General features: G+C 40.9%; 1 protein-coding gene across 6 annotated transcripts in view; it reads left to right on the plus strand.

Moving 5' to 3' along the window:
- Positions 1-27,574, plus strand: part of GPC4 (glypican 4) — a 111,383-nt gene that overhangs the window by 53,716 nt on the left and 30,093 nt on the right. For all 6 annotated transcript variants that reach the window (XM_086389268.1, XM_086389265.1, XM_086389267.1 and 3 more), the window contains exon 2: positions 20,912-21,070. In XM_086389268.1, the coding sequence (XP_086245394.1) occupies positions 20,962-21,070 (109 nt within the window). In that variant the 5' untranslated portion in view covers positions 20,912-20,961. The remainder of the gene's footprint in view (positions 1-20,911; positions 21,071-27,574) is intronic.

The following is a 27,574-nucleotide window of genomic DNA, read 5'->3' on the forward strand; positions in this document are numbered from 1 at the left end:
TCAGGCGGTAATTCAGTTTATTGTGGTGGTCTGGCATCAAACCTGCAGTATTTCTGAGATATTCTTCTTTGCTATATCCATACAATGAAAATTATATAGCCACAAAGAGGAATGAAGCACTGATACATGTTATAACACAGATGAACCTTGAAATCTTCATGCTTTGTGAGAAAAGCCAGTACAGAAAGACTGTATATCGTATGATTCCTTCCGTATGAAATGTCCAGAATAGGTAGATCCATAGAGTCAGAAAATAGATGACTGGTTGCCTGGGGCTTCCCTGGTGGCTCAGACGGTAAAGCGTCTGCCCGCAATGCGGGAGACCCGGGTTCAATTCCTGAGTCGGGAAGATCCCCTGGAGAAGGAAATGGCAATCCACTCCAGGACTCTTGCCTGGAAAATCTCATGGACGGAGGAGCCTGATAGGCTACAGTCCATGGGGTCGCAAAGAGTCGGACACGACTGAGCGACTTCACTTCACTGCCTGGGGCTGATGTGTGTAGGCAGTTGGACGGGGGAGAGTGATGGTGACTGCTAATAGGCATGAGATTTCTCTTGGGGGCGAGGAAAATGTTTTAGAATTAGATAGTTGTGATGGTTGCAAAACTCTATGAACATACCAGAACCCAGTGAATTGTACACTTTAAATGGGCAAAGTGTATAGTATGTGAATTATATTAGGATTTTTAGAAGTTGGTGGGATGGGTATGGAAAGAAGCATGTTAGTGTCATTTCTGATGTCTGGTTCTCAAATGGCTAATGTCAGGGTTCACCTGACTGATGGGATTCAAGAATTACAACCTGGACCGCAAGAGACCAGAGTTCTGCTGCTGCTGCTGCTGCTGCTAAGTTGCTTCAGTCATGTTCGACTCTGTGCGACCCCAGAGACGGCAGCCCACCAGGCTCCCCCATAACCAAATAAATTGTGCCACCTTGCACAAATTCATCCACATTGGCAGGGAACTTCATTTCCTCTTCTATAGACTGAGGAAACGCGATCTCAAGATCATTAAGTCCCTTCTGGGTTTTAGTACTTGCAAACTTTGATGGCATTACTAACATACAAGCTTATTTCACCGTTTTCCATTCCCAGAGAATGAAGGGTGATGTTGGGAAATGAGCAGTGGGAAAAACAGCATATCCTTTTTCATAACAAAAGGATTGAGGATGTCTGGAGAAGGGTGAAAGAAAGAAAAAGAACTTGGCTTAGTCTCTTTGAGCTGCTATAACAAAAATGCCATAGATTCAGTGACTTAACAGAATTTTTTTCTCACAGTTCTGGAGTCCAGACCAGCAGAGTCTAGTGAGTGTCTAGAGGCAGTGTCTTGGAGAAGGAAATGGCAGCCCACTCCAGTACTCTTGCCTGGAGAATCCTGTGGATGGAGCAGCCTGGTGGGCTGCTGTCCAGAGGGTGGCACAGAGTCAGACATGACAGAGGCGACTTAGCATGCATGCATGCATTGAAGAAGGAAATGGCAACCCACTCCAATGTTCTTGCCTGGGGATTCCCAGGGACGGAGGAGCCTGGTGGGCTGCCGTCTATGGGGTCTCATGGAGTCGGACGCGACTGAAATGACTTAACAGCAGCAGAGTCACTGTCTAGTGAGAGCCCCTGGAGTATTTTTATAAGGTCCCTTATCCCATTCACGAGGGTTCCACCCTCATGACCTAATCACCTCCCAAAGGCCCCACCTCCAGATACCATCACACTGGGGGGTTAGGTTTCAACATAGGAGTTTGGGAGGTGGAGGTACACAGACATTCAGCCGATAGCAGAGCTTTAGGTTTAAAAAAACAAATATGGTTTTTTAGACTGTTAGGCAAGGGCACGAATGTCAGGGTAATTCATATTAGTGATCCAGGCCAGGAATTGACAATAATTTACCCATGTACCCCTCGGCCTCTCTGTCATGGCATTCTCAGCTCTCAGTCATTCCTCAGTTTTCTGTCCCTCATCACCATTTGTTTTTACCAATAGGAGCATCGTCTCTGGGACCCCGCCCCCCCTAGACTCCTTCTGTCCTTAGGCTGGCTTGCCTGACTTGACTTACCTGTTATTTGTTTTATTTATTTATTTTTGGCCAAGGGGCCTGTGGGATCTTAATTCCCCCACCAGGGATGGAACCCGCACCCCCTGCAGTGGAAGCACAGAGTCTTAACCACTGGACTGCCAGGGAAGTCCCTGACTTACCTGTACTTCGTAGTGGGAGGCAGCTGTGCAGATCCACAGCAGCACCCATTCATGGCTCTGAGAGGAAGCAAGGAGTGTACAAGCTTTTTCTGAAAAGTCATCAAAGTGGAGGTTTTCAGGAAATAAGGCTTGTGTGCGCGAGCCATCCCAGAGGAGTGTTTTCAGGACATCTCTCATCGAGGAGGCTCATTCCGCTCAGAAATGCTGGCAGCATGTAGGCTTTCCATACCTTCTTTAGCAAGGCATTAACTCAGTATCCAAATCAGGGTCCTTGAAAATTGTAAAACCGTTCTGAACTTGTTCTTACCAGTGTAGAACGTTTGTATTGTGTTTGTGTTACATGTAGGGTACAGCTATGGCAAGTGACATTTGGTCCTGGCAGTTTTAGAATGAGAAATAGTTACTGTTTGCTCCAGCTTCTTCCCTTCTCTGTCCTTTTTCTTCATGGTTTTGGTTTCTGTTTTGTTTCCCTTGTGGTTCAGCTGGTAAAGAATCCACCTGCAATGCAGGAGACCTGGGTTCCATCCCTGGGTTGGGAAGATCCCCTGGAGAAGGGAAAGGCTACCCACTCCAGTATTCTGGCCTGGAAAATTCCATGGACTGTATAGTCCATGGGGTCAACTGAGTGACTTTCAAATTGTATTTAATTTGTTTAGGGGTCTTGTCCTTGCTGAGTCTTGCCTTGTTGCTTGTTCTCTTTGGGGAGAGATGAGCGACTTTTGCATGGGCACTGTAAAATGAATAAATGAGAAAACTTATGCAATTTTGTTTTCCAGAAACTTTGGTTATTTTGGTCTTAGATATTACCCAGGTTTTCTTCCATTTCATTTCCCCGGAGAACTTCAGACAGCAGTGGTGTTTTTCCTGATGTGTTCTTCTTCTAAAGGCATGTGGTTTGAGAGATTACTCCACTTCAGGATCTTATTTTTGCTTCCTTCTTGGATGTTTCAGATCGATTTCCTTCACTAAGATCGGGTTGCCTTGAGAGAAATAAAGAACAATCTGAAGTGCAGATAGCAGAGTGTCTCTCCCCAAATGAGAAAGTAGGTGTTTGAAGAAGTAAGCCCACTTTGAGAAATAAACCTTATTTTCATGTTTACTTAACTCTTCTCTCTTAAATCTTCTGGGATTAATATTTTTGGTAATATGAATCAGCCGTTTGATGTGCTTTTGAAAGGAAAAAACAGCACTCTGGTCAGTTGTATCTCTGGTATGGACACCACACTCAGGTGAGAGGAAGAGGAATGTTTTGTTGAAGCAAAAAAATCATCTAAGGATTTAAATGTATACGAAAGAAGCCAGTTTTCCCTAATGAATTGCCCCATTGATCTCTCTCTGAACACATCTAGAACTTTTTGTGAAGCTCTTGAGTTGTAGCCTCAGACAACTGTTGACCTTACCCTTGTGACATTAAGATGTTATGTGTTGGTTGTGTTGCTTCCTCTGAAAAGGAAACATTTGGGGTAACAGATTTTTCTAGATAATTATTCTTTTACAGATCAAACAAACTTATAAAATGTTCTAAACATCTCTGTGAAAATATCTTGGAAATATTTATTCTCTTGCCTAATTAAATAGAATGATAAAAAATCATAATGAACTAGTTAAAGAAGACCCAGGGCCATCATGAAAATCATTTAATAAATGATTCTCTAACGTGGTCCTGTCCTTAGGGCTTTTTGAAGGACGGGAAACTCTTTGCCCCTAAGCTAAATGGCCCCATACTGTTCTGCCTCTGTTGCTTCTGCCTCCCTTTTCAGCCATCACTTGAGCTGTCATTGATTTGGGTTCGCTCTTTGTCCTTTTTCACCCAAGGCAGAACTGAATGTCTAGAAATCAGACAGCAGCAGCAGAGTGGGTTAAATAGGCAACTGGAATATTTGTGTGCAAAATAAAGGCTATGTCCCAGAGGGTGGCTCCAATATTCTACAGTAAATTGCACAGACTTTGTCCCTGTACCCCACCTCCACCCCCCGTTGTTGTTGTTAAGGTCAGGCTTCTCTTGCTCATTGGATTGTCTCAGAAGTTGAAGCAATGTGTAAGTGAGAGGTTGCTATGCTTCTGGGCTTGTTTATTGAATGAGTTTAATATATGAGGAGTCAATAAAAAGAATAGTCTTAAAGCCTCTTTTAAAACTTTGTAATTCTGCTTATCTCTTTTGTATCTTTTAAGGTTCAGTGGCAGTATATGGGAGCACGGGTATACGATATTGCTTTCTGTTAGCACCCTCCGTAAATTGTATATTCAGGGTCCCATTTATTCAAATGCGTATTCTCCTTGCCTCACCAACCCGGCAAGCTCTGGTTTATTAGATGAACAGGAGTTTTCTCCTTTGCCAAAATATTTGGTGTTCTGTCTCTTCCATAGGGTTTATTTTTGTAAATATGCAGTGATTTCACCTTTATCATAAAATTGGCCAGCCTACTTGATTTGGAGATGAGCCCTACTGGTTTTTACTTCCCAGGGTCCCCTTCGGAACCCTTCTTATGAACAGGAATTGCATTGACAAGCACCAGTTTCTCGGGCAGCGGCTGTTTGTAAAGATGGCCTACACATGTTGGTCAAAACAGTTTCACCCTTGAGTTACTTCAAAACTGACTGGTGGATACCATCTGGTCCCAGTGATTTATCTACTCCTGGTTTGTGATTAGATGCATAGCATCGTGTTTACCACTATTTGATCTAGTACCTCTGACCTGCCGAGTTCAGTGTTCTGGTTTGGTAATGCGAACCTCCAAGACAAAGAATTCATTCAGTCTCTCGACCCGTCTCCTTTTTAGCTCTGTGACTGTGATTAAGTGAGTCCTTGGATGCTCTAAATGGCTTCCTCCCTTTGATAGAGAGAAAGAGCCTCTTACTGTGTTGACTTGGCAATCTCTTGCAAGTTGCTCCTGCCTAATTTTGATTTTGTGTCTTAACCTGCATGCCTTTTGGGCTTTTCTTTATACCCAGTCTGGGATTAGCTTTTTATTTCATCAAAGATACCTTCACTTGTTTTTCACTCTGGCCTTTTAGCTGTGCTGAAGTTTCTCTCTTCTCTCTCTGTCCCCAGCTCTCTTTCAAAATATAAGTGCTTGGGAGCACTTATCTCTGAAGTAACAGGTAAAGGACTCTTCCCCTCACCCCCGATTTTCAAACTAGTCTCCAGATATCTTGCATGCTGTTTACTTTTTGAACCCTTTTTTCCCTCCCTCAATGATGCCTGGTTTGTCATAGCTTCTTACTCTAAAATGGGGGGCGGGGGGTGGAAATCCATGCATTGTGTTTTGCACTTTTCTTTTCCTCCCCCAGGGAGTTGCTGAATTGCACAGGGCCATGCTCCCCATTACATACTCTCTATCCTGTTCCTCAGTGCCTGAGTTCTGTATACCACTCAGGATCAAGGCCAGGGCATCTCAGGCCCTTGTTCTCCCCTCCCTCCCTGCACACCACCCCCCCCCCAACTCCATAAAAACACTTGTTCAGGAAGCATTTTTTGTCTCTCCAAACTTTGCCTACACATCCTGGCAAGTAAGTATTATGGTGATTAATTTTCCTTTTCTCACTCATGTCCATAAATCTTAGGCACAATTGTGAGGCGTAATGGAGGGAAATCTATGGTCCCAGTCTAAAACCTGGTAGAAGAAGACCTGTTTGACAGAAATAGCAAAGAAATAAAGCAAGTAGAAGGAGGTGATCAGGTGATAAACTGACAGACGCTCTGAGGTCAATATACTCTCATCAGCAACATCAAAAAATCAGCACTTAAATGCACCACAATTGTGCAGGGAGCTGTCATTTCAATCTTTGTTCTCCCTTCCTTTGATGTGATAGGGAACGAATTCCCTTCATCTCAGGGTGAGTGGTTTTTTTTTCTGGTTTTTATTTGACACACATTTATTCTTAGATATTCTAAATTTCTGAATCATCCACCTTTATCTTATAGAGCAGAGTGTTCTTTCAACAAAATGATTGGCTAGTAAGAAAGAATTGATCATTTGTCAGCATAGTGCAGTTAACATGGTACGTAGTCAAGACATGTGTATGCTTTTTTTAAAGTAAGATGCTTATTTAAGTAAGTAAATAGGAGTGTCTTATTTCAACCTTTTGTATTTGTGAGTGCAGGAGTCTTAGAATGCAAATGCTTCATACTTTACATGTAAGAATACTTAGATATTGATGCAGAGTTGATTCCTCAAAATATTAGCTAGGCTCTTGCTGGTATTTCACCCTTTTGACTTGAAATAACCACAGCTTCATGTGAATCAACCTTTCTTCTTCTTATTATTTTTAATCTCCCAAAAGTATAACAGAGTCATTTTAAAACTAAAGAAAAGGTTCTCTAACCTGTAATCCCAAAGTGATATTGCTGTAGCCTGAATTTTTACCAAGGGACAGTCTGTGTTTTGGCTAAATAAAGCTAAATTGCTGTTTTTTTCCTGTAATTTTTAGAAATAATGGTTCCTAAGCCTAATAATAGTACCTGTAGTAGTAGTAGCAGCAGTAATAATCACAACAGGAAAATACTCTTCCTTTAATTAAATATAGTTGAACCCCAAGGCATAGAAAGGATCCCCCTTCTGAGAAATATACAGCCATTCCTTGGGGTGGGGGGTTTATGGTTACAAGATCCCCCAGGAAACCAAAATCCACAACACATTCTAGCACATCGTTCCATATGCTTTAACTCATCTGTAGATTATTTATAATACCTAACACAATGTAAATATTCTATAAATCGTTGCTGGACATTGAGTGGGCTTCAGCTATTGAAATGGGCTTTCCTCACTACGTTGAAATCGATTCCAGAATATGATTGAAAATCTTGAACTGTGGCAATGCAGAAACTGAAGCTCCAATACTTCGGCCACCTGATGTGAAGAGCTGACCCATTGGAAAACACCCTGATGCTGGGAAAGATTGAGGGCAGGAGAGAAGGGGGCAACAGAGGATGAGATGGTTGGATGGCATCACCAACTCAATGGACATGGGTTTGGGCAAGCTCTGGGAGATGGTGAAGGACAGGGAAGCCTGGCGTGCTGCAGTCCTTGGGGTTGCAAAGAGTCGGACATGACTTAGCGAATGAAGAACAACAATACATGTGCTTCTGTAACATTAGCTGTAGTTTGGGATCACGCTACCTTGACTCAGAACGTAAGGTTAAATAGATTTTATTTTTCAAGTGAAAAGTAAAAATAAAATCTTTCAAGTGCACAATTTATGGTTCAATGAGAAGGGACAAAGAAAGCTATTTTCTGTTCATTATTTCTAGTTACCAATACTCATTTAAGTACACTAAAATGTTTTCTAATTCAAACAGATAAGTGCAGTGTTATCTTTAAAAGAGGTGGACATTTAATGTCATTTGGCATTTGTTTTCATCCTCAAAGACAGTTTTAAAAATTGCCTCTCGGGTTCCTATGGGATCCGGAAAAACTATGAACTTGCACAAATATATGTGTGTCTGCAAGGAGAAGGTTACTTTAGTTTTATTTTCCTTTGAAGTACCTTTAAGTATATTCTTAAAATATGTCCTGAACCACATACAGTTGTTCGTTCTTCACATAGGATAAAACATCTTCAAGGAGAGGAGCCAAAAGCAAGTATATTAAAGTGACGTACTCTTTTCTGGCAGAAAGTCCCAGTATGAAACTGGGTCCTTGAATTTTCCAAAGGAGACTGTATTTATTGCCCTTCTTTTCTAAGAGGAGCCATTTTAATAATTTTGCTATCACTTCAAAGACTTTTCACAATAATTATAGTCAGTAATTGCAGTAGTAATGCAGTATGCCATCTGCAGGCTCTGTGTAATGGAAACTAAAGAGAAAAACATGTCCCTCTGCTTGATGGGAGTTGCCGTGAACTTGAGGCCCTGGTGCCAGATTGCCACTAGCATCAGCTTTAGGTGGCCCTCCCAGTCCTCAGCCCTGGGTCCTCTAGCAGTTTCCTTTTCTTTGTCTTTCCCTGGACCCATTTCTCTTTAGTTCTTACTGTCTCTCTCTCCCTCCCCCTGCCACCAGCACCTCCCCCATCCCCCTAAGCTGATAGGTCACCTTCTCAGACTGGAGGAGTAATTGGAACTTCTTTAGGACAGGTATTTGACCAGATCATTTGCTTTATGAGTGAGTAGTTGGCCCATGGCCCCAAAGATTTATGGAAAGCAAGTTGGATATTGAAATAATGAAACAGATGCTTACGCTCCCATTGCTCCAAGCCGTGGAAAGCTGTTTGATGATTTGAATTTGTGAACATCAGGCCTCCAGACTGTGTCCTGGCCAGATTCAGGTTCTGATGCTCTGGTGGCTCTCTTAGGTCCTGTGACAGTGGCTCCAATGGCAGCTCTAGGGCAAGAACCTTCCTATCTTCTTTGAGGCTCAAACCAGAACGGCCTCTCTCCTTTTATCCCCACCCAAAGCAAAAAATGGGAACAGGAAACCCCTTTATACCTAGTTTTCTGACAGTTCTACAGGAAACAGGGCCAGGCCACCTCCAATATACTAGTTGCTTTCTGGAACATTCATATCTATCTCTGTGGCCTTGGATCTGGCAGGCCTATATCTGAGGATGGTCAGGAATTGAATAGGCCTGTGGGGACTTGAACACAGAGCAAACGACTGGTTTTTCTCTTTTCCTTGTCACTTGCTGGCAAGGGCAATCACTTTTCCATCTTCTTCTGTAAGGAAGTAAATTTTTGTTTGTGTCATAAATAAGTAATCACGTTAATCCGTTAATTTAGTGCCCAAGATCTGCCCTTATTTTTCCCTTCTCTGTGATACTTAAACCAGAGGAAAATGGTAGGTGACTGGCATGGCAGCCCAGCCGAAAAATTTCCTAATTGATTCCTTACATTTTAAGTACCTTTTTATTGGAGTTTCAGAGCCCGGAACAAACAGGGATTTTTCCTAGCATAGTAGAAAGAAACTGTGTACTATCTCAGTTCCTTTGCTGTTTGGTGCATCAGTCACTTGAGGGCATAGAAGCTCCTCTCCTGAGACCACAGCAGCAAAACTTGAATGGGGTGTCATACCAGTGATTTACTGACTGTTGGATATTAAGTTTAGGGAAGTTCATCATCAAGGATCAGGTTTAGATTCACAGACTTTTCAAAAATCAAAGCATGAACATTGTCTGAAAGATGGGGTTTTAAAATTAATTTGAGTGGTTAGTGACCTGATTTGGCAAGCCGAATAGCTAAAGCATTTGTGTGAAGCTTTTCCTTTGTGGATTTTGCTTTATTGACCAAGAAAGGCAGCAGAACTATATCCTTAAGGAATTTGCTCATTGCAAGATTTTGCTTTGAATCTAAACTAATACCTTCTGTTACTGTTGAGGACTCAAAAAAAATGGCCACAGCATATCTGGCAATGTATTATATATGAGTATGTAACTTTCTCCCAGCTTGTCCAAAGGACCTACTATAAGGCACATCTCTTGAAGCCTCAGTGTAAGATGCATGAGTTGTGGTGGATTTACCTGGGATAGAATCACCTCTTCTCCTGTCTTTTGAACTTGAGTTGTTTCGAGATAAGATCAGAAGACCACAGAGATCTTTTGGGGAGGGGATGGAGGAGTGGAGTAATTCAGAATATACAGTAAGAGGGAGAGAGAAAAAGCCTATAGAACAGCAATAAAGTCCACGTCAGATTATCTTGTCATTTTCAAGAGGGTGGAGCCCAAGCATTTTGCCTTCTCTGCACTGAGTGGCATCTAGCATGTAAGACACACTGGGTAAAAATACTAGATTAAGCACCCCAAATTTTTTGTGTTGCCAAATTTGGCCAAAAGTTAGTTTTAGAGAAGTGAATTAATACTTCGATATAGACTTGGGAAAAATTTTAGGACAGGGTTTCATCTCTTGAGGTGGACTGGTTGAAGTAGTAAACACACTGAATTTTCTAATTCTAATGAACAAACAAAATATAATTGATCAACAAGTCTGAGCCTAAAGGAGAGATTCTGAAAAGTGAGATTGGGGAATTGGATGGTATCGAGGAGACAGTCATTAGAATAAATAGGGAGATGGCCATTAAATCCCAGTTAGACCTGGGATGCCTCACTTATAAAGACAAGCAGGTAGAAGATATAGTAAAGAATGGGACCATGGAAAGTTAAGCAAATTTAGTCTTCTAGGAAGGCCAAGATCATTTCTATAAGTGGAGTCTCTGCTTGACTAATGACCTTGTGTTTTACCAGAGACTAAAGCATATGTGGATGAAGGGAAACCAGTGAACTTGATCTATCTAGGCTTTCAAAAAGCTTCTCCTGGGGTTGCACGGCAAGCCAAGGCAACGTAAAGTAACTGGCATCACCATACAATTGTGAGACTGTTTCACCAACTACTACGTTTGGCTTAGAGGCAGGATGCAGAGGGTGAGGGATAATAAGTCAAGTCTCTGTATAGCTACATTAAAGTGGCATTCTCTCCAAAATTAGGATGGAGAAAATTTTGCGTAAAACTCTAGTAAATGGCCTAGGAAAGGAAGTGTACTTTACTTTTGGCAACAAAATGGTAATGAATTCTAGGGGTCTGTCCCAGGGGTGGCAGGCCCAGGTGTTAGGATACTAGATAATGGTGAAGAGAGCTTTTTTGAGGGTTGGGGAAAACCCTCAAAACGAGGGCTCTGCCTTTCTTCCATCTGTCTGTGCTAAGATGTGCTGAGGCTGAGTTTTTCTCTCATGTTATAAAAATGAACCCCTATTGAACTGTGGTCCATGGACCTGGGCATCTGTAGTGTTGTTCAGTCGCTCAGGCATGTCTGACTCTTTGCGACCCCATGGACTGCAGCTTGCCAGGCTTCCCTGTCCATCACCATCTCCTGGAGCTTGCTCAAACTCGTGTCCATTGAGTCGGTGATGCTATCCAACCGTCTCATCCTCTGTCAGCCCCTTCTCCTCCTGTCCTCAATCTTTTCCAGCATCAGGGTCTTTTCCAATGAGTTGGCTCTGGAGCTTCAGCATCAGTCTTTCCAATGAATATTCAGGGTTGATTTCCTTTAGCATTGATGGGTTTGATCTCCTTGCTGTCCAAGAGACTCTCAAGAGTCTTCTCCAGTATCACAGTCTGAAAGCATCAATTCTGTATTAGGGTAACCTGTAACTTACTGTGACCCTTAACAAGAATTTTGTGGAAGTGGATTTTAAGGGTTGTAATGAAGTGCAAACTAATGAATTTCATTGATATCTGGCTAGAATTTTCAATTTATTTATTTATTTATTTGCCTGCATCAGGTCTTAGTTCTGGCATGTGGGATCAATTTTCCTGGCCAGGGATTGAACCTGGCCCCCCTTCACTGGGGAGAGTCTCCTGGCTAGAATTTTAAAGACTGGTTCATGTGGCTTGAAATCTGTTGTTAGAGAATCATTTTTCTTTATGTGAGTCAGTGAACTTTGTTATCATTCAAAGTAAAAGCATTCTAAATAGCCATTTGGAGAAATATCTTTGGGAGAATTTCTAATGAATGACCATGTTCTTTAGGTATATTTTCACTAGAAAGTAGATTCACTGAAAACCTATTCTCACACTATTCTGGAGAGAGGAATTTTAGGTATGTCTTGAAAGGGGGTGAGTAAAGAGAAGCTTAGGAGGGTTTTTATTTTTCTAGTTACCAAAGCTGAAAAGAAGCATGGAAAAAAAGAGAGAAAATAATGTTAAAAATATTCATGACCCACACAACCTGTGACATGTCTATAAAACAAAAGGTATTAATATTTGTATTAGATCAAGTGTCTGGTATTGATAAGCCTCCCCACCAACTACATTTTAAAAATAAACTTTTAATTTGTATTGGGGTATAGCTGATCAGGGTTTCCCAGGTGGCTCTAGTGGTAAAGAATCCACCTGCCAGTGCAGGAGACAAAAGAGACATGGGTTCAATCCTGGGTCCAGAAGATCCCTGGAGGAGAGCATGGCAACCCACTCCAGTATTCTTGCCTGGAGAATCCCACGGACAGAGGAGCCTGGCGGGCTACACAGTCCATAGTGTCACACAGAGTTGTATACGACTGAAGTGACTTAGCGTGTGCATGCGCACACACACACAGCTGATCAACAAACAATGTTGTGATAGTTTCAGGTGAACAGTGAAGGGACTCAGCCATATATATACATGTATCCATTCTCCTCCAAACCCCCTTCCTATCCAGGCTGCCACATAACATTGAGTGCTATACAGTAGGTAATTGTTGGTTATCCATTTTACATATAGCAGTGTGTACCTGTCCATCCCAAACTGCCTAACTATCCATTCCCCCCATCTTTCCCGCCAGCAACCATAAGTTCAGTCTCTAAGTCTGAGTCTTTCTGTTTTGTAAGTAAGTTCATTTGTATCATTTCTTTTTAGATCCCACCATATAAGGGATGCCCACCAACTGCATTTTTCTCCTACACATGGAATAAAGTTGGTACCCACATGTTGACCCTTTCTCATCTTGCTGTGAAACCTCAATGGCTGTGGCAGATTATTTTAGAATGAGGCTCTTGGGGGTTTCTTTAGAGATGAGTGGGAAATAATAAGGAAAATAGCTCCCTATTAGAAGTGTGGCGTTCAATCAGTCCCTGGGAGGAGGGGGAAAGGAACATAGCCAGTGTTTTTTCTGAGGATGCCTTCTTCCTTGCCTTTCTCTGAGGTCTGATGTGCTTGCCTGCAGGAGACTGCTCACAGAGACCATCTTAAGACTTACACTAGGGGTGCAGAGAAAGGACAAAATGCTGGTGGCCAGCATGGCCCCATCCTGAGAATCCCATCCTGAGACTCCTCTGAGCCTGGTCTTAGAGATGTGTGAGACCTTTGAACTGTCTTAGAAATGGCCCTCCTGAGGCCTTGGTCTACCAGGAATTCGGACACATGGCGTGGGTACATAGGTTCCAGAAAGAAGTACCATTGGGCACCAAAGAAAAAAATGTTCTAGCCAGTAGTGTTTCCTCTCTAGGCTACTTTTTATTTGTAGTTGAATATGAAATAGACATATTTGGTCTCAGGCATTCTGTTAAATGATGAGCCCAATGGAAATCATAGATTAGTATTTGCAAGAAACTCTGAAATGATGCTACCCTCGGTATGTGCACCTGACTTATTGACATGAAAGTTCTTTGTTACTTGCAAAACGAGTGAGAGACCTTCTTTTCCTGCCTCCTGCTCCCCCTCCCCTGATCCAAGATCCCCAATACATTTCAGTGAGCCTTTTATTAGACGACTGTTTATGTGGTATTTACTGGATCCTCAGAATTGTTGAAGAGATTTGGGTTAATTGCCAGTATTATTATTCCTGTTGAGTCCTAGATCTGGATGAAGTGGTTGGAAATGTGCAAAATAGATGCAGTCACTCTGGCTGCTCTAAAGTAATGGTAACATAAGGTCAAAGTATGCATTTCAGGCCATTCACTCAGTTTGGTTGATGTGCCTTACTTTAGTAAACCTTTGGTACAGTTAAAATGGGGTTTTAAGATTGTCGGATAAAACCTTAGGTTCATAATTTGCTTATCAGTATAAAGCAATAAAAAGCCCTGCTTGATTTCAATCTGGAGTGGGTTTTAAAGCTGTTGCAAGCTCCCTGAAATGAAGTGTGGAGTTTGAAAGTAGCAACCCTAAGTCTTCCAACTACACTTACATGAAGTATTCTTAGAAAAATATAATAAAACTGACGTTTGAAATGTATGTGTTTCTGATTGGCCTTCTAGAGTACCTTGCAGGATTAGTGGACCTAAAAATAATTGGCAGCTAAGCCCTCCAGAGCTATATTTTGGCAAGGTTTTGCAAAATGCTCACTAGCTGCATTTCTTCTACTGATTGGTAGGTGATCTCAAATCATACATCTCCATAATGACTATAATTTATGTGCTTTATTATTAAGGTTTAGGCCAAGTGACTTCAGGCTTTGGATGTGCACAGCACTTTACTTGCAGTCATTTCACTGCTGCTTTGCAAGGGAGGAAGGATGGATTAATATATACATTCCCCCACCCCCCTGGGATTATTAAAACCTTTAGAGATTTTGTTTCTTTGTTCCCATGAAGCAGAGCATTGTATATTCCTCCTGGGGTTCTTAGGTAGCCTGGAGGGGCTGGAGTTATACAGCAACCTGTGTTTTAGCTCACTTTGTGGCTCCATGAATTTAGATCAAGAAAGTGAACAGAAACTATTTTGGTAACCCTTGAGACCAATGGCTAGGAATTGTTTACTTCAGAACAAATAAAAATTAGGAAAAGAGTAAAGTAGCAATTGAGGGATTAGGAAAATTACCCCAGCAAATAATAGCTTGATGTGATTCCCCAATATTAGGATTAAATCAAGTGTTTGATGTAATACTGATGAAAGGCAACTCCCCCACATATTTGTCCTTTTTACTTTGAAAACTGAAGCTTGCTTTTTTTTTAAAAAAAAAAAAAAACTTTATCCTAGAAGTGTTAGATTTACAGAATTTGGGAAGATAGAGCCCAGAGTTTTCCTGTACCCCACATCCAGTTTCTCCCATTATTAACACCGTATGTTTCTGTGGTACCTTGACATAATTGATAAACCAATATTGATGCATTATTAACAAGCAGCACATTTTTTACATTAATGGTTTCATTGAGATATGATTTATTACCCAAACAATTCACCCGTTTAAAGTATACAATGGCTTTTAATATACTCACAGAATTGTGTTTATCACCAACATCAATTAGAACATTTTCATTATCCCAGAGAGAAATCATACCTTTAAGCTTTAACCCCTTCCTTACTTCTCACCCCTGACCGCCACCATCCCACCTCAGCTCCATGCAACCACTTTCTGTCTCTATAGATTGACCTAGGCTGGACATTTCATGTAAATGGCATCATACAATATATGGACTTTTGCAAGTGGCTCATTCACTTAATATAGTATTTTCAAGAGTTCACCATATTGAAACACATTTCAGAACTTCTTTCCTTCTTGTGGCTGAATAATATTTCATTGTTCAGATACATCCCATTGTGTTTATCCATCCGTTGTTGGACATTTGGCAATTATGAATAATGCTGCTTTTAACATTTGCATGTAAGTCTTTGTATTATTGCACTGTATTCATAATGCTTCCTTCTTTACAAAGGGCTCAGCCTCCAGGGGGTAAGTGATTTTTCCTAGAGCTTACAGTGAATCATGTAGGTCTGAGATTCAAACCCATATTTCCAACTCCCTATATCAGTCTTCTTATCCCCAGACTACCATTAGACCTGAAGAATGAAAGACTCAGATAGTATCAAGTATTTGGAAGTTTTTAAAATTCACTTCTTTAAAACTGCTTTTCAAGAGCTAAGTTTTCATAAGCCTCACCAAGGAGGTGGAAAGAATTATACACTGAGAAATATAAAACATTAGTAAAGGAAACTGAAGATGATTCAAAGAATTGGAAAGATATTCCATGCTCTCGGATTTAAAAAATTAATGTTGTTAAACTGGCCAAAAAGCGATCTATAGATTTAATGCAATCACTATCAAATTACCCATGAAATTTTTCACAGAACTAGAACAAATAATCTTAAAATTTATATGGAAGCACAAAAGATCCAGAATTGCCAGTGGAATTCTGAGGAAAATGCACAAAGCAGGAGGCATAACCCTTTCAGACTTCAGACAATTCTGCAAAGCTACACCTATCAAAACAGTGTGGTATTGGCACAAAAGCAGACATCTAGATCAGTGGAACAGAATAGAGAGCCCGGAAATAAACCCACACACTTAGAGACAATTAATCTTCAACAAGGGAGGCAAGAATACACAGTGGGGAAAAGATTCTCTTCGGTGGTGCTGGGGAAGTTGGGCAGTACCTTGTAAATCAGTGAAGCTAGAATACACTCTTACAATATACACAAAAATGACAAGATACCATAAAACGCCTGTAAGAAAGTATAGGCAAAAGACTGTCATAAATTGTGCCATTGTTAGATCACTCGACCAAGGCAATAGAAATAAAGAAAAAATAAACACACGGGATCTAATCAAATTTACAAGCTTTTGCACAGCAAAAGAAACCATAAACAAAACAAAAAGACAACCTACAGACTGGGATGTAATATTTGCAAATGATGCAACCTACAAGGGCCTAATTTTCAAAATATACAAATAGCTCCCACAATTCAATAACAAAACCCCCAAACAACCAAAGTTTTTTAAAAATGGACACAATACCTAAATAGACATTTCTTCAAAGAAGACATACAGATGGCCAGTATGTACATGAAAAGGTAGTCCACATTGCTAATTATTGGGTAAATGCAAATCAAAATTACAATGAGGTCTCACCCCACACCAGTCAGAATGGCCATCATCAAAAAATCTACAAACAATAAATGCTGGAGAGGGTGTGGAGAAAAGGGAACCCTCCTACACTATTGGTGGGAATGTAAATTGTTACAGCTACTATGGAGAATAGTATGAGGGTTCCTCAAAAAACTAAAAAAACTACCATATAACCCAGCACACCTACTCCTGGGCATATATTCAGAAAAGATTAAAAACTCCTAAAATGATACATGCACCCCAATGTTTATTGCACCATTATTTACAATAGCCAAGACATGGAAGCAAAGTGAGCATCAATAGACTGTTGGTTTAAGAAGTTGTGGTATTTATATATAATGAAATATTACTCAGCCATTAAAAAGAATGAAGCAATGCCATTAGCCACAAATGGACCTAGAGATTAATACACTAAGCCAGAAAGAGAGAGTTAAATACCATATGATGTCACTTATATGTGGAGTCTTAATACAGTACACATGAACGTATCTGTGAAACAAAAAGAGACCCAGATGGACAACAAACTTGTTGTATTCAAGGGGGAAGGAAGGACTGGGAATTTGGGATTAGCAGATGTGAACTATTACATGTAAAATGGATAAATAACAAGGTTGTTCCCTATGTTGCACGGGGAACTATACTCGGTGTCCTGTGATAAATTATAATGGAAAAGAATATACATGTATGTTTGAGTGTGTGTGTGTGTGTAACTGAGTCACTTTGCTCAATAGCAGAAATTAAAAAGAACATTGTAAACTAACCATACTTCAATAAAATTAATAAAGCAAAAACCCAGAAACAAAGCTGAGTTTTCTCCAAAGTCCTTTCTGCTTGAAAGGCTTTTGCAAAATCAGAACCTCTTACCTTGGCAGTTTTTCTAAGGACTTTCCAGTCAGTTCTTCTCAAATGCTCCTCACTGCAGTGCTCACCCTTAGGGTGCAGTTTGTATATTTGTTATTTACCAAAGGCATTTGGTTTGCATTTTGAGTAAAATCAGTTGGGCATCAGAGAATGTCTGACTTCAAATTGTGCCGGCACAGGCAAGCCTGAGTTTTCTGCATTGTGTCCCATACACTGGCTGCTGTTTCCTCCATTTAGGACTCTGACAGAGGAATCCTGAATAGACTTATTCTGTCTCCTACAGGTATAGAAAGCTGACACCCTAGTAGTAATTACAAGTATTCCTGTATAACCATCTCCCTTCAAATGTGTGAGAATCTGAGAGACCTTTTCTTGCCTTCTAGTTGGAGTTCAAAATGAAATTATAATTAGCAGTAGTTAGGTTTGTAGTAAATAGGCTGGGAGCTGGCTAATGAAACTAACCATCATTTTTAACACTTTAACATAACATTTGGGTTATGAGTAATTAGAAGTAAATGGACGTTAGCTGCACCTTGTCTGTACATCAGAGCCAGCTTTGGTGGGAGGAGTAAATGAAATAAAATGAGAAAGCCCAGTTCTGCAGATTGCCCACTGCAGAGCCGTGTTAAAGGATGGACTGGATTCCTCATATTCAATGCCTACTTCTTTAACCATTGATTTGAAGTGCTACAGGAAAAAAAAAAAAAAGAGCCAATCCACACTCGGCAGGACTGAGTAGTAATTTATTGTGATTGTCTTTGTTCAGCTTTGAAAAACGAAGGCATTGATATTAGGACTAAGGAGAAATTACATCGAGCTGGTGTGATTGAAAAAAGTTTGGCTCTTTCGAGTGATTTTTTTGTTTTTAATGCTGCAGAGTTAGGCTTTAAAAGCACGCTTCATTGACTCTCATCCAAGCCTCTGAGGACAAGGCTAAGGGACCTTTTTTCTTTTGAGGGCCACTGACCCACAAAGAAAAAAACCTAATCAAGGGCCATGTACAAAAAGCAACTTAATTTAGGTGCTTCCTTAGAAATCCGTAAAGCCTTCAATACACCTGCTTTTGAACTTAAGAACAGGGAACTCTCAACAAGTATAACAAATACAAAAAGTCCTTTAGTTTCTCATTATGTGCTGTTAAAAGAGGCGGAGTGGGTTAAGAGAGAATAGGATGAGAAGAGTGAAAAGGGGTGAAAAGGTAAGGGACCCGAAGAAGGCTATGAAGAACGCAGCCAGGGTCCCAGAAGCAGGAGGTTGAGTTAGGGATGTAGAGGAGGCAAATGACGGTTGTAGAGCATAACCATGTTTACTTGAACTGTTGGGTTCTAATGCTTCAGGCTTTGAAGCTAGAATTCTTCAGAAAGGGCATGTGTCAGAAGCTCCTCGCATGCCCTCACCCCCAGCAGTGGCTGTTGTCTACCTGTCCCACATTGGATCCTTTGTGCCTGTACTCTGCTCTTTCAGCCTAAAGACCAAATTGTGACATCGTTCTTAAATGAGAAGTACATAGGATCACCAAGTTTAGAGGAAATCTCCAGAAACAAAAGGCATTTCTCATTCAGACCCAGCGTTTTAGAAGCAATCTCCAACAAAGTGGAATGTCTTTCCATCGATACGTATGGCCTGGCTTTGAATCATAGAAATCATTTTTTGGTGTTAAAGTAGAACTATTTATGTTTTAAAAATCAAACGAGTTGCTTGAGTTCTTACCAGTGTGCAGGGCCGTAATTTCTTCTTCAGATGCACCAAGACTTGTCCCTTGTCCTCCCTTTGAACTTCTCATCAGCCAAAACTGGTTATGGCACCAAATCCGTAGTAGCCCAAGTATGGTTTGGGATTTAATTCACAAGTATGTCTTGGACAGGGCTTCTGGCAAGAATGTCACATTACATTTTCAAGTAACACTTTTTAGAAATGCAGACAGATTACGTGGTGTAGTCAGGGCTCAAATGAGCAGAAGTGGCTCTGTGATGATTTTTAGCCTGTGAAAATCTTAAAAAGTAGCTACTCTCTTATTATAATTCATTTATGTAGTTTTGTACATCCTAAGTTCTCATTGTATTTCAGTTCATTTTCTATGTGGGGTATGAGTGTGATATGGATTTCTTTTTAAACACAGTTACAGCAAGTACTGTAACTTGTACTTGCTGTAGTAGTTGGGGACCTTCGCATTATTTTTTGCGTGAAGATTGTGTTGAGGGAGGAATCCTCCACCCTGAAACCAGGAGACAACTGGGTATCTCTTTGCTAATTAGATGTCTCAGTACCAAAAGACCTGCTGTGAACTTGATAAGCCAGTGAGGAGGCAGTTTTGTTTTTGGTTGTAACAAGGTGTTTCCAGAAAACTGGGCTTCTTCCACGAATGAGATCTAAGATGTTCGGCAACCTCACAGCTCTAAACTCTTTCACATCCTTCCTTAGCCCCCACCCCACCCCATCCCCACCCCCAAAGATTTCAAAGTGGCAAAAGAAGCATTTTTTAGTTTGTGGATGAGGAAGTTATTTGAAGATTGTTTCCCTTCTCCTTTTCTTTAAATAGCCCTTTACTGCTGCAAACCCATTTTTGTCTGGCAGTAACACTCCCCCTACTTTTTAATTGCCAGGAAGGAAGAATGATCAGGAATATATCTGATTATGTAATTATTTGCATCTGTGCAGTTGACAACACTAGTGTTAGTCAAATAAATTGCCAACATCATGTTATCTGAAGTCTGCCCCTGCCAAAAGGCTACTTTGCCATCTGTCCGAGGTGAAGACTTATTTCTTCTAAGCACCCACAGCCAAGAAGCAGCAGTGGTCGGCTCCTGGCCCAGTTCATGTCCACGATTAGTGTTGTTACACAGATTTTACTCTTCATTCCTCATCCCTTGATTTATTAGTCACACTTAACCATTGAAAGGTTCATATGTCTTCAGCATATGCCTTCCTGAGTTCCTGAGACCTTAGATCTTTTCAGAACCCTTTTGTCTATCATGGAACATGAGCTGCAACAACAGGAGGAACAGTGAAGGTAGATCCTTGTAAACATCAGTAGAAAATTATACAAGGGTACCTATACTAAACAATTAATATTGGCAGAACTAATGTGATGGTACCTGGTAGGATTTTTTTTGAGTGGTGCTGTATCTCTTGGTCATTATAAGAGAAAGGCATGGTCTGTTCGAAGGGTAAATTTTGGTCTGTGACAGAGGAGGAACAAGGCGGGAGTGAAGTTTGGGGTTTATAAAAAAGAAGCTTTCTAGACTCTGATGTCAAAACCACAAACAGAATACTTTTGGTGTAGGGGAGGCAGATGGTTTGTGCATTGAGCTGCTATGGAGTGAATGTGTCTTGGACATTTTCCTTGACTCTGAGCTACCTGAAGATTATGTTTCTTGAGAGCCATTAGTCTATTTGGATGAATGAGTGACTATACCACACACAGTCATAAAGTCAATCTTCTAGTGTCTTAACACCTGTACAGAAAATGCTGGACAAGAAAATCTTGACATCTGGGCTTTTGCACAAATATCACAGACAGAGATAAAGCCAAGCATGGGCACCTAAATCAACCTCTTCCCTCTTGAACTTGATGACTTATGGTGGAGATTGATTGTCGTTCATTTTGTCTTCTAGGTGATCATTTGAAAATCTGTCTCCAGGGTTATACCTGCTGCTCTCAAGAGATGGAGGAGAAGTACAGCCTCCAAAGTAAGGAGGATTTCAAAAGTGTGGTCAGTGAACAGTGCAATCATTTACAAGCTGTCTTTGCCTCCCGCTACAAGAAGTTTGATGGTATGTATTAGAACTTTGGTCTCAGTAAGTGTAGTCATTTGCTTAGTTATTTATTTTTCGCCGTGTTGCTTGTAGGATCTTATTTCCCTGACCAGGCATTGAACCTGGACCACGGCAGCAAAGTGCTGAGTCCTAACCACTGGATGGCCAGGGAACTCCCTTGAATTCATTTTATACCTTTTAGTCAAGTCACATCCATGAGCTGCCAGTGAAATTTGTACAGTTGCTTCTCCCTGAGCGCCCTTCTCTCAGTGCTCGTTTTCTCTCAAGATGCTCTCCTTCCTGGATCCCAGGGGCAAGTGAGCCTTACAGCTTTAGTGCTAGAATCCTTCCAGATACACTAGGATCTGTGTGGAATGGTAGCCATTATGGAAATATGGTCACAAGAAGCCAAGGAAGAGATTGAAGTAGTTTAAATGCTTTCGTTTATTTTCTTGGGTGAACACACAATAGTGTTGTTGACGCAAGTCACTTAAAAAAAAGCTTTCTAATAAAAAACAGGCATTTGAAAACTTAGCCAAAATAGCCATAGATATTCTGCAGATGCTGGACTTCAAATTTAATTTCAAAATGGCTCCCCCAAAGCCAACCAGAATTCCTAGAAACCCTGTAGAACACAGGAATAAAGCTCAGCTCTCGAGTGTCCATCCAGCGGCGACCCAAGAGATAGCTCCTGGGCTCTAGTCTTCAGTATACTGGGCTCCATCCAGAGCCTCATTTTACCTGGAGCTTCAGTAGCTCAGATGGTAAAGAATCTGCCTGCAGTGCAGGAGACCTGGGTTTGATCCCTGGGTTGGGAAATCCCCTGGAGTAGGACATGGCAGCCCACTCCAGTGTTCTGCCTGGAGAATCCCCATAGACAGAGGAGCCCGGTAGGCTGTAGTCCATGGGGTCGCAAAGAGCTGGACACGACTGAGTGACTAACACTTTCAGTTTCACACTTGGTCTATCTATGTGACACTTGATCTTAGCCAAAAGGCCAAGAAGCAATGGTCTATCCATGTTAAAGTCACAAATGAACCCATTTCATAATGTCCCCTGTGCCAAATACGGATTCTCAGATGCACACTTCATCTTTTCAGAGTGAAGAAATAGCCAATCTGAGTTAGATGAGACTTCAACATATCTGAAGCAATGTAATAGATAACAGACTTTCAAAACTAGAGTTATGTGGTCCCAAACACCTCAGGCTTCCTTTCTCTGGTGCTGTTCACTCAATCTGAAGATTGTTGTGAAGTAGATTTAATTTTAATAGAAATGATTTCCTTTGTGCCTGTTGTAAAGGCCATTCTAATTACATAGTACCTTTGAAGCATGCTTTTCCTGACATTCTGTGTGGTGAAGAAGTACAAGGCAAATTTTCAAGATGTGAAATGTCTTTGAGCATTTCTGCAAAGGGCTCATTACCATGGTGAGAAGTGGGACTAAATTAGATTTGATCTAGCTGATAAGGCAGCCCCCAGTTAGAACAGGTTGTATTTCAAATGCTGGCTTTGAGATTCGTTATTTGAAACTGATAACTGATTTAATAAGTGTTAGTAGGTTCCCAGGCTACATGACAAATGGATAATTAAACTGTAATGTAGGTGAACTAAATTTTTCTATGTACCAATTTTTGTGCCCACTTTCCCCAACACTTTCTATGAGGAATTATGCTTAGTCTGTATCTCCTTTCTCTAAATAGATGGAAATAATTTATATATTTCTGTATCCTGTTGACACCACGTGAAGATGAGTGTTATTGGCAAAAGACATCATTAGACCACCTGTGTCTCCTGGTCACTAAATTTATCAGTATGATCATTGAAAAGAATGGTATTCCCTTGACTATGGCATTTCCCATTCAAGACAACAACTGAGAAAAACTTAGGAAGATAGTCAGATGGTCATCTTTCAAAACATGAGATGCTGATAATTAAAAATTACTACTTGGGGGTTTACTAATGGGACTTAAAAGGGAAAATTCCAGCTCTTTAGCAGTGGCTAGAAAAGGCAATGGCACCCCACTCCAGTACTCTTGCCTGGAAAATCCCAGGGATGGAGGAGCCTGGTAGGCTGCAGTCCATGGGGTCGCTAAGAGTCGGACACGACTGAGTGACTTCACATTCACTTTTCACTTTCATGCATTGGAGAAGGAAATGGCAACCCACTCCAGTGTTCTTGCCTGGAGAATCCCAGGGACGGGGGAGCCTGGTGGGCTGCCGTCTATGGGGTCGCACAGAGTCGGACACGACTGAAGGGACTTAGCAGCAGCAGCAGCCTGTTTGTAGCCTGCTGGAGTGGAGATGAGGCTGTTAACTTCCAAGGTCACCACCTCCAGATCACCCCATTTCTTATTAGACATGTGTCCTCCTGCTGTGGAGCACAGACATAGTGATTTCTCTTGCCGATGGGCCTGCTGGTTTTCCTATTCTCTCCCCTTCACATTCCCCATGGTTTTATAGCATAATTCGTATGACTCCAGTGTGTAGTTTTTAAAAAGCCATACAAAGAAACTTTATCAGTAAGTGTTAACATATGTTTTTTAAAAAGGTAGAGAAAAACAGTTTCTCTTGCCCATCCCTACCAGGCTTCACCTTCAATATATGTGTTTAGCACTGTTGCTTTATCAGTTTCAAAACTGGCCATGAAAAATTATTATGAAACTCCAGCTTGTTTTTTCTGACTTCACATTAGAGTATGGCATAGACAATAAAGGTAGGCAGCATAGATTTAAATTATTTTGAAGGTGTAGTAGCTAAAATGTGTTTGACCTGCAAATCAGAACAGAGCTTGGATACTTTGCTTCCCCCCACCCCCAAGTTAGGTTTTCTGAGACAATTAACTGCTTCTATATGGTAAAAATTGAATGGTAGCCAAGAAACCATCATCCTCTGGTGGGTGCTGCATTTATTGATTGATTTTTAAGGTTGGCAATTATGACCTGCCAGTACTCCACAAGGCCTAAAGATGATGTTGAGTGAAGTTGTACAGGGGCTGTTGTGACTCTCAGAAATTCAAGGGTGGGGTGATTTGGTCACCACCTTTGTAAAAGCCGAACCAAGGGTTATTGATGTGAATGGAAGGCAGGAAGTTGAGCAGAGTAACAAGATGGCAACTGGAGAGAGAAAATGGGTCAGCAAGGTGGCACAAAGAAGGCTAGCGATAAGTACTGAGAAAACAGTGAGGGACACATGGGAACAGAGGAGGTCAGACTACTTCAAAGAAGCATCTTTGGCCATCTCCAAGCTTATAGTATAAATTCAAAGTGGCTATCCTGAGCTCAGGCAACTTCCTCTATCATCAAAACCTCAGTCATGTTTATGAGATACCATGTTTTTCTAAGGCAGGAACAAGTACTTTTTTTAAAAATAAAATTTCAAATAAAAACAAGGTTTTTTGAGGCTTTTCAGAAATTCCCCCTTTTTAACCAGAAAGCATCCCATATCACACTGCCTCAGTGAGCTCTGGGCAGAGTCTGAGCGCCAGCTCTGGCGTTTTGGAATCAGTCCCCTTATCTCTAAGGTCCATTGTTCTACACGTTTAATTTTCTGTTCTTTGCACCTGTACAGTGTATAAACCAGTTTTTAAGTTGTGAAACACGTGTGTGTTTTGAGACCTGACTGAAGTACCTGACTGAAGACCTTCCTTAGGCATCAGTCCCCCCAACCACACCTCTCATTCTCAGATATCCCATATATTAAAGCCATACCTCTGAATTTAGGACTCACCTTTGTATTCTCCTATGCTTTAATCTACTCTTTGACTTAGAATGTTCAATACCAAAAATCTACTATCCTGGGCTAGAGACATGGAGCCAGACAGAGTTAGCTGCTCCCCCTCTTGGTCAGTTCTGGGAATTTTTCTTTCTTTCTTTCTTTTTTTGAAGTATAGAACTGCTAATTAACATAGCTGAATCAGTTGTCTCATAAATATGCTAATCAGATACTCCGTTCAGGGGGCTTTGAAAGAATTGCTTGGCAAAAGGACTTGAAATAATAGAAGTAGGGCATAATCCGTGTTTGGGGACCACAACATAAAGACCCGCCCCCAAATGTCACATTTTGTGAGGCTAGTTGTTTTTAAAAGAATCAGAGCTAAATCAAACAACCCAAATAGATTAAGAAGATTAGAGCTGCCGTGTTAAGTGCATTTCCAAATGACATAGTAAAAATGATGGTAACAACCACAAAGATAGATTCTTGCTTACAGACTCTCCAAATCAAATTATTTGCACGTTGGTTTGCAGGTTCAAAAAGACTTTTTAAGGAAATTGCAGTGTTGTCCGATGGTAGTCCATTGGGGAAACTGCTTTCATTTGCCATTGTGGGAGCAAATGTAGCAACTTTGGGCAGGAGGTGGAGCCTACGGCGTTATCAGCCTGCTTCTGCTGTGAACCCACTGTGACCTGGGGCAATTAACTGGTCTCAGTTTTCCCATCCATAAAATGAAGGGGTTGAGTTGGATGCTCTCTAAAGACCCTTTCAATTCTACAAATTCTGTGAATCTTCTAAACATGTGACCAGACCAGCTGCTTCAGTGAAAGGTCTTACAAGATGTTAATTAGGCGTCTGCATGGTCCCCTCTATTTTCCTCCTATCATTTCTTAACCCTCTGCTACTTTCACCAGGTCTTTGAAAACCCTCTCATGGGCCTGAAGCTTGTTAACTCGAATAATGGTAGAAATGTTCTGAATTAGCTTAAAACGCACATAAAAGAAATAATTGTCTGTCCCATCTATCTGAAGAGTGCTTCATGTCCTGCTTTTGTGAAATGATAGAAAACAAGAGGGCTGGAGAGCTTAAGTGAGGGGTGGCCACTCTTCAGATTGAGCCAAATTTGTGTTTTAATCACTGACTAAAAATTTTCATGGTTCATCCTGGCCATTACTTCATTAGGCCAATAGGCAAAGCAGTGTGGAGATTCAGCGAGTTGAAGGCATTCGAATTCACATGCCCATGAAAAACAAATGTATAGCCAACTAAACTTCATGGCCATTAGCTAAGCTGAAGTTTCTGGAATTTTCTTGACCCCTGACCATAAGTATTTTTCAACTGTATAGTTCTCTTACTGTCCTTTGCAAGGCCATACCAACTTACTAAAGACTTCCTGGGTCTTTAGTTTAAGTCTTAGACATCCTTAAGATACACGTGTCATAGAAATGTGTAACATACACAAAACATAGTGTTGTTTTTAAGCCTTACCTCAGGTTTCATTCATTAAGATGTCTTTTTAAAATTTGTTGCTTCTTAAAACTTCTAGAAAAGCACAGCAGGCAAGATGTAGCCACAAAAAGTATAGAAAAAGGTTTCCTTTCAGATCATACTGTGCTTGGAAAGCACTGCTACTCTATGTTTTACAATTCTATTTTCTTTCTTTTGTTTTTTCCCTCCGTGCAAAAGAGACTAAAAAGCTGGGTATTTTTTCTAATTCTTTGATAATCTCCCTGTGAAACGTGACTAGAACGAGCCACTACCAGTTTACTGTAATCAAATCAAGAGCTCAGACAAAACACACACGTTCCTGTATTGACAAAGGTTTTCTGCCTTTTGAGTTGTTATCTCAGGTGTGACCAATTGTGACTGTGGTGTTGGCTCTCTCATTGAAAATGCCTGTGCAGCTTTCAGCGTGCCCTGAGCACTCTCTCTTTGGGCCTGTGCTATTAGCTGTGGCTTCAAGAAGCAGCTGATCTGTTTGGAGGCGAGTAAATACACAGAAGAGCTTGAGCCAAACTGCTTTTATCTGTTTTTGTTGGTTCATTGTGCTTTGAGCCTGGGAGTTGAGAACCTTGTTGATCATCTCTGCTCACCCTTTTTTTCCATGCGTCTGTCTGTCCTGGCAAAGAAAAGGGCTTATTTGATCTAGCAGTTACTCTGATTGACTGAGAGAATTCCCAAGCCATTCAGGCCTTTCTTGTTCATTGTCCTGGCCCATCTCCACCTCTCTCTCTCTCTGTCTCTCTCATAATAAAGGGGACTCAAGCAGGGAGTGCTACATGGGCACACCTTTTCTGTAGGTCACTTTGGCAGTATGTCAGACGTGTCACATAGGCTCATTCTTACCCTTTGATTCAATAATTCTGCTTCTAGGTATTGATCACCAGGAAAGAAAAATCTGCATAGATTTTTCTGCATAGAATGTGCAGCACAGTGTTATCTGTCATTAATGAAAAATAGGAAATCAGTCTAAACATCCCATAGTGATTACATTATGATTTGGCCATATAGTGTCATAGTATGCAGTTGCTAAAAATGATATTTCTGGAAGCTTTTAAATCAAATCGGAAGTGCTAACCATACAATGTTACATTAGAACAGGGTATAAATACCGTATGACTTCAACCATGTGACAACACATTCCTTCATAGAAAAGACAGGAAAGAAATTCAATAAACCATTGTTGTCTCTTAAAGGTGGGATTATGGGTAATTTTTATTTTCTTCATACCTTGCCATATTTTCCACATTGCTACGACTTCAAAGGAATAGTTTGTAGGAAAAAACAGTATTTTTTAACAAAAAATGTA

Source organism: Bos grunniens, chromosome X (genome assembly GCF_055505025.1).
Source record: "Bos grunniens cultivar Pamir isolate PY7600 chromosome X, Bosgru_T2T1.0, whole genome shotgun sequence".
Classification (NCBI taxonomy): Eukaryota; Metazoa; Chordata; class Mammalia; order Artiodactyla; family Bovidae; genus Bos; species Bos grunniens.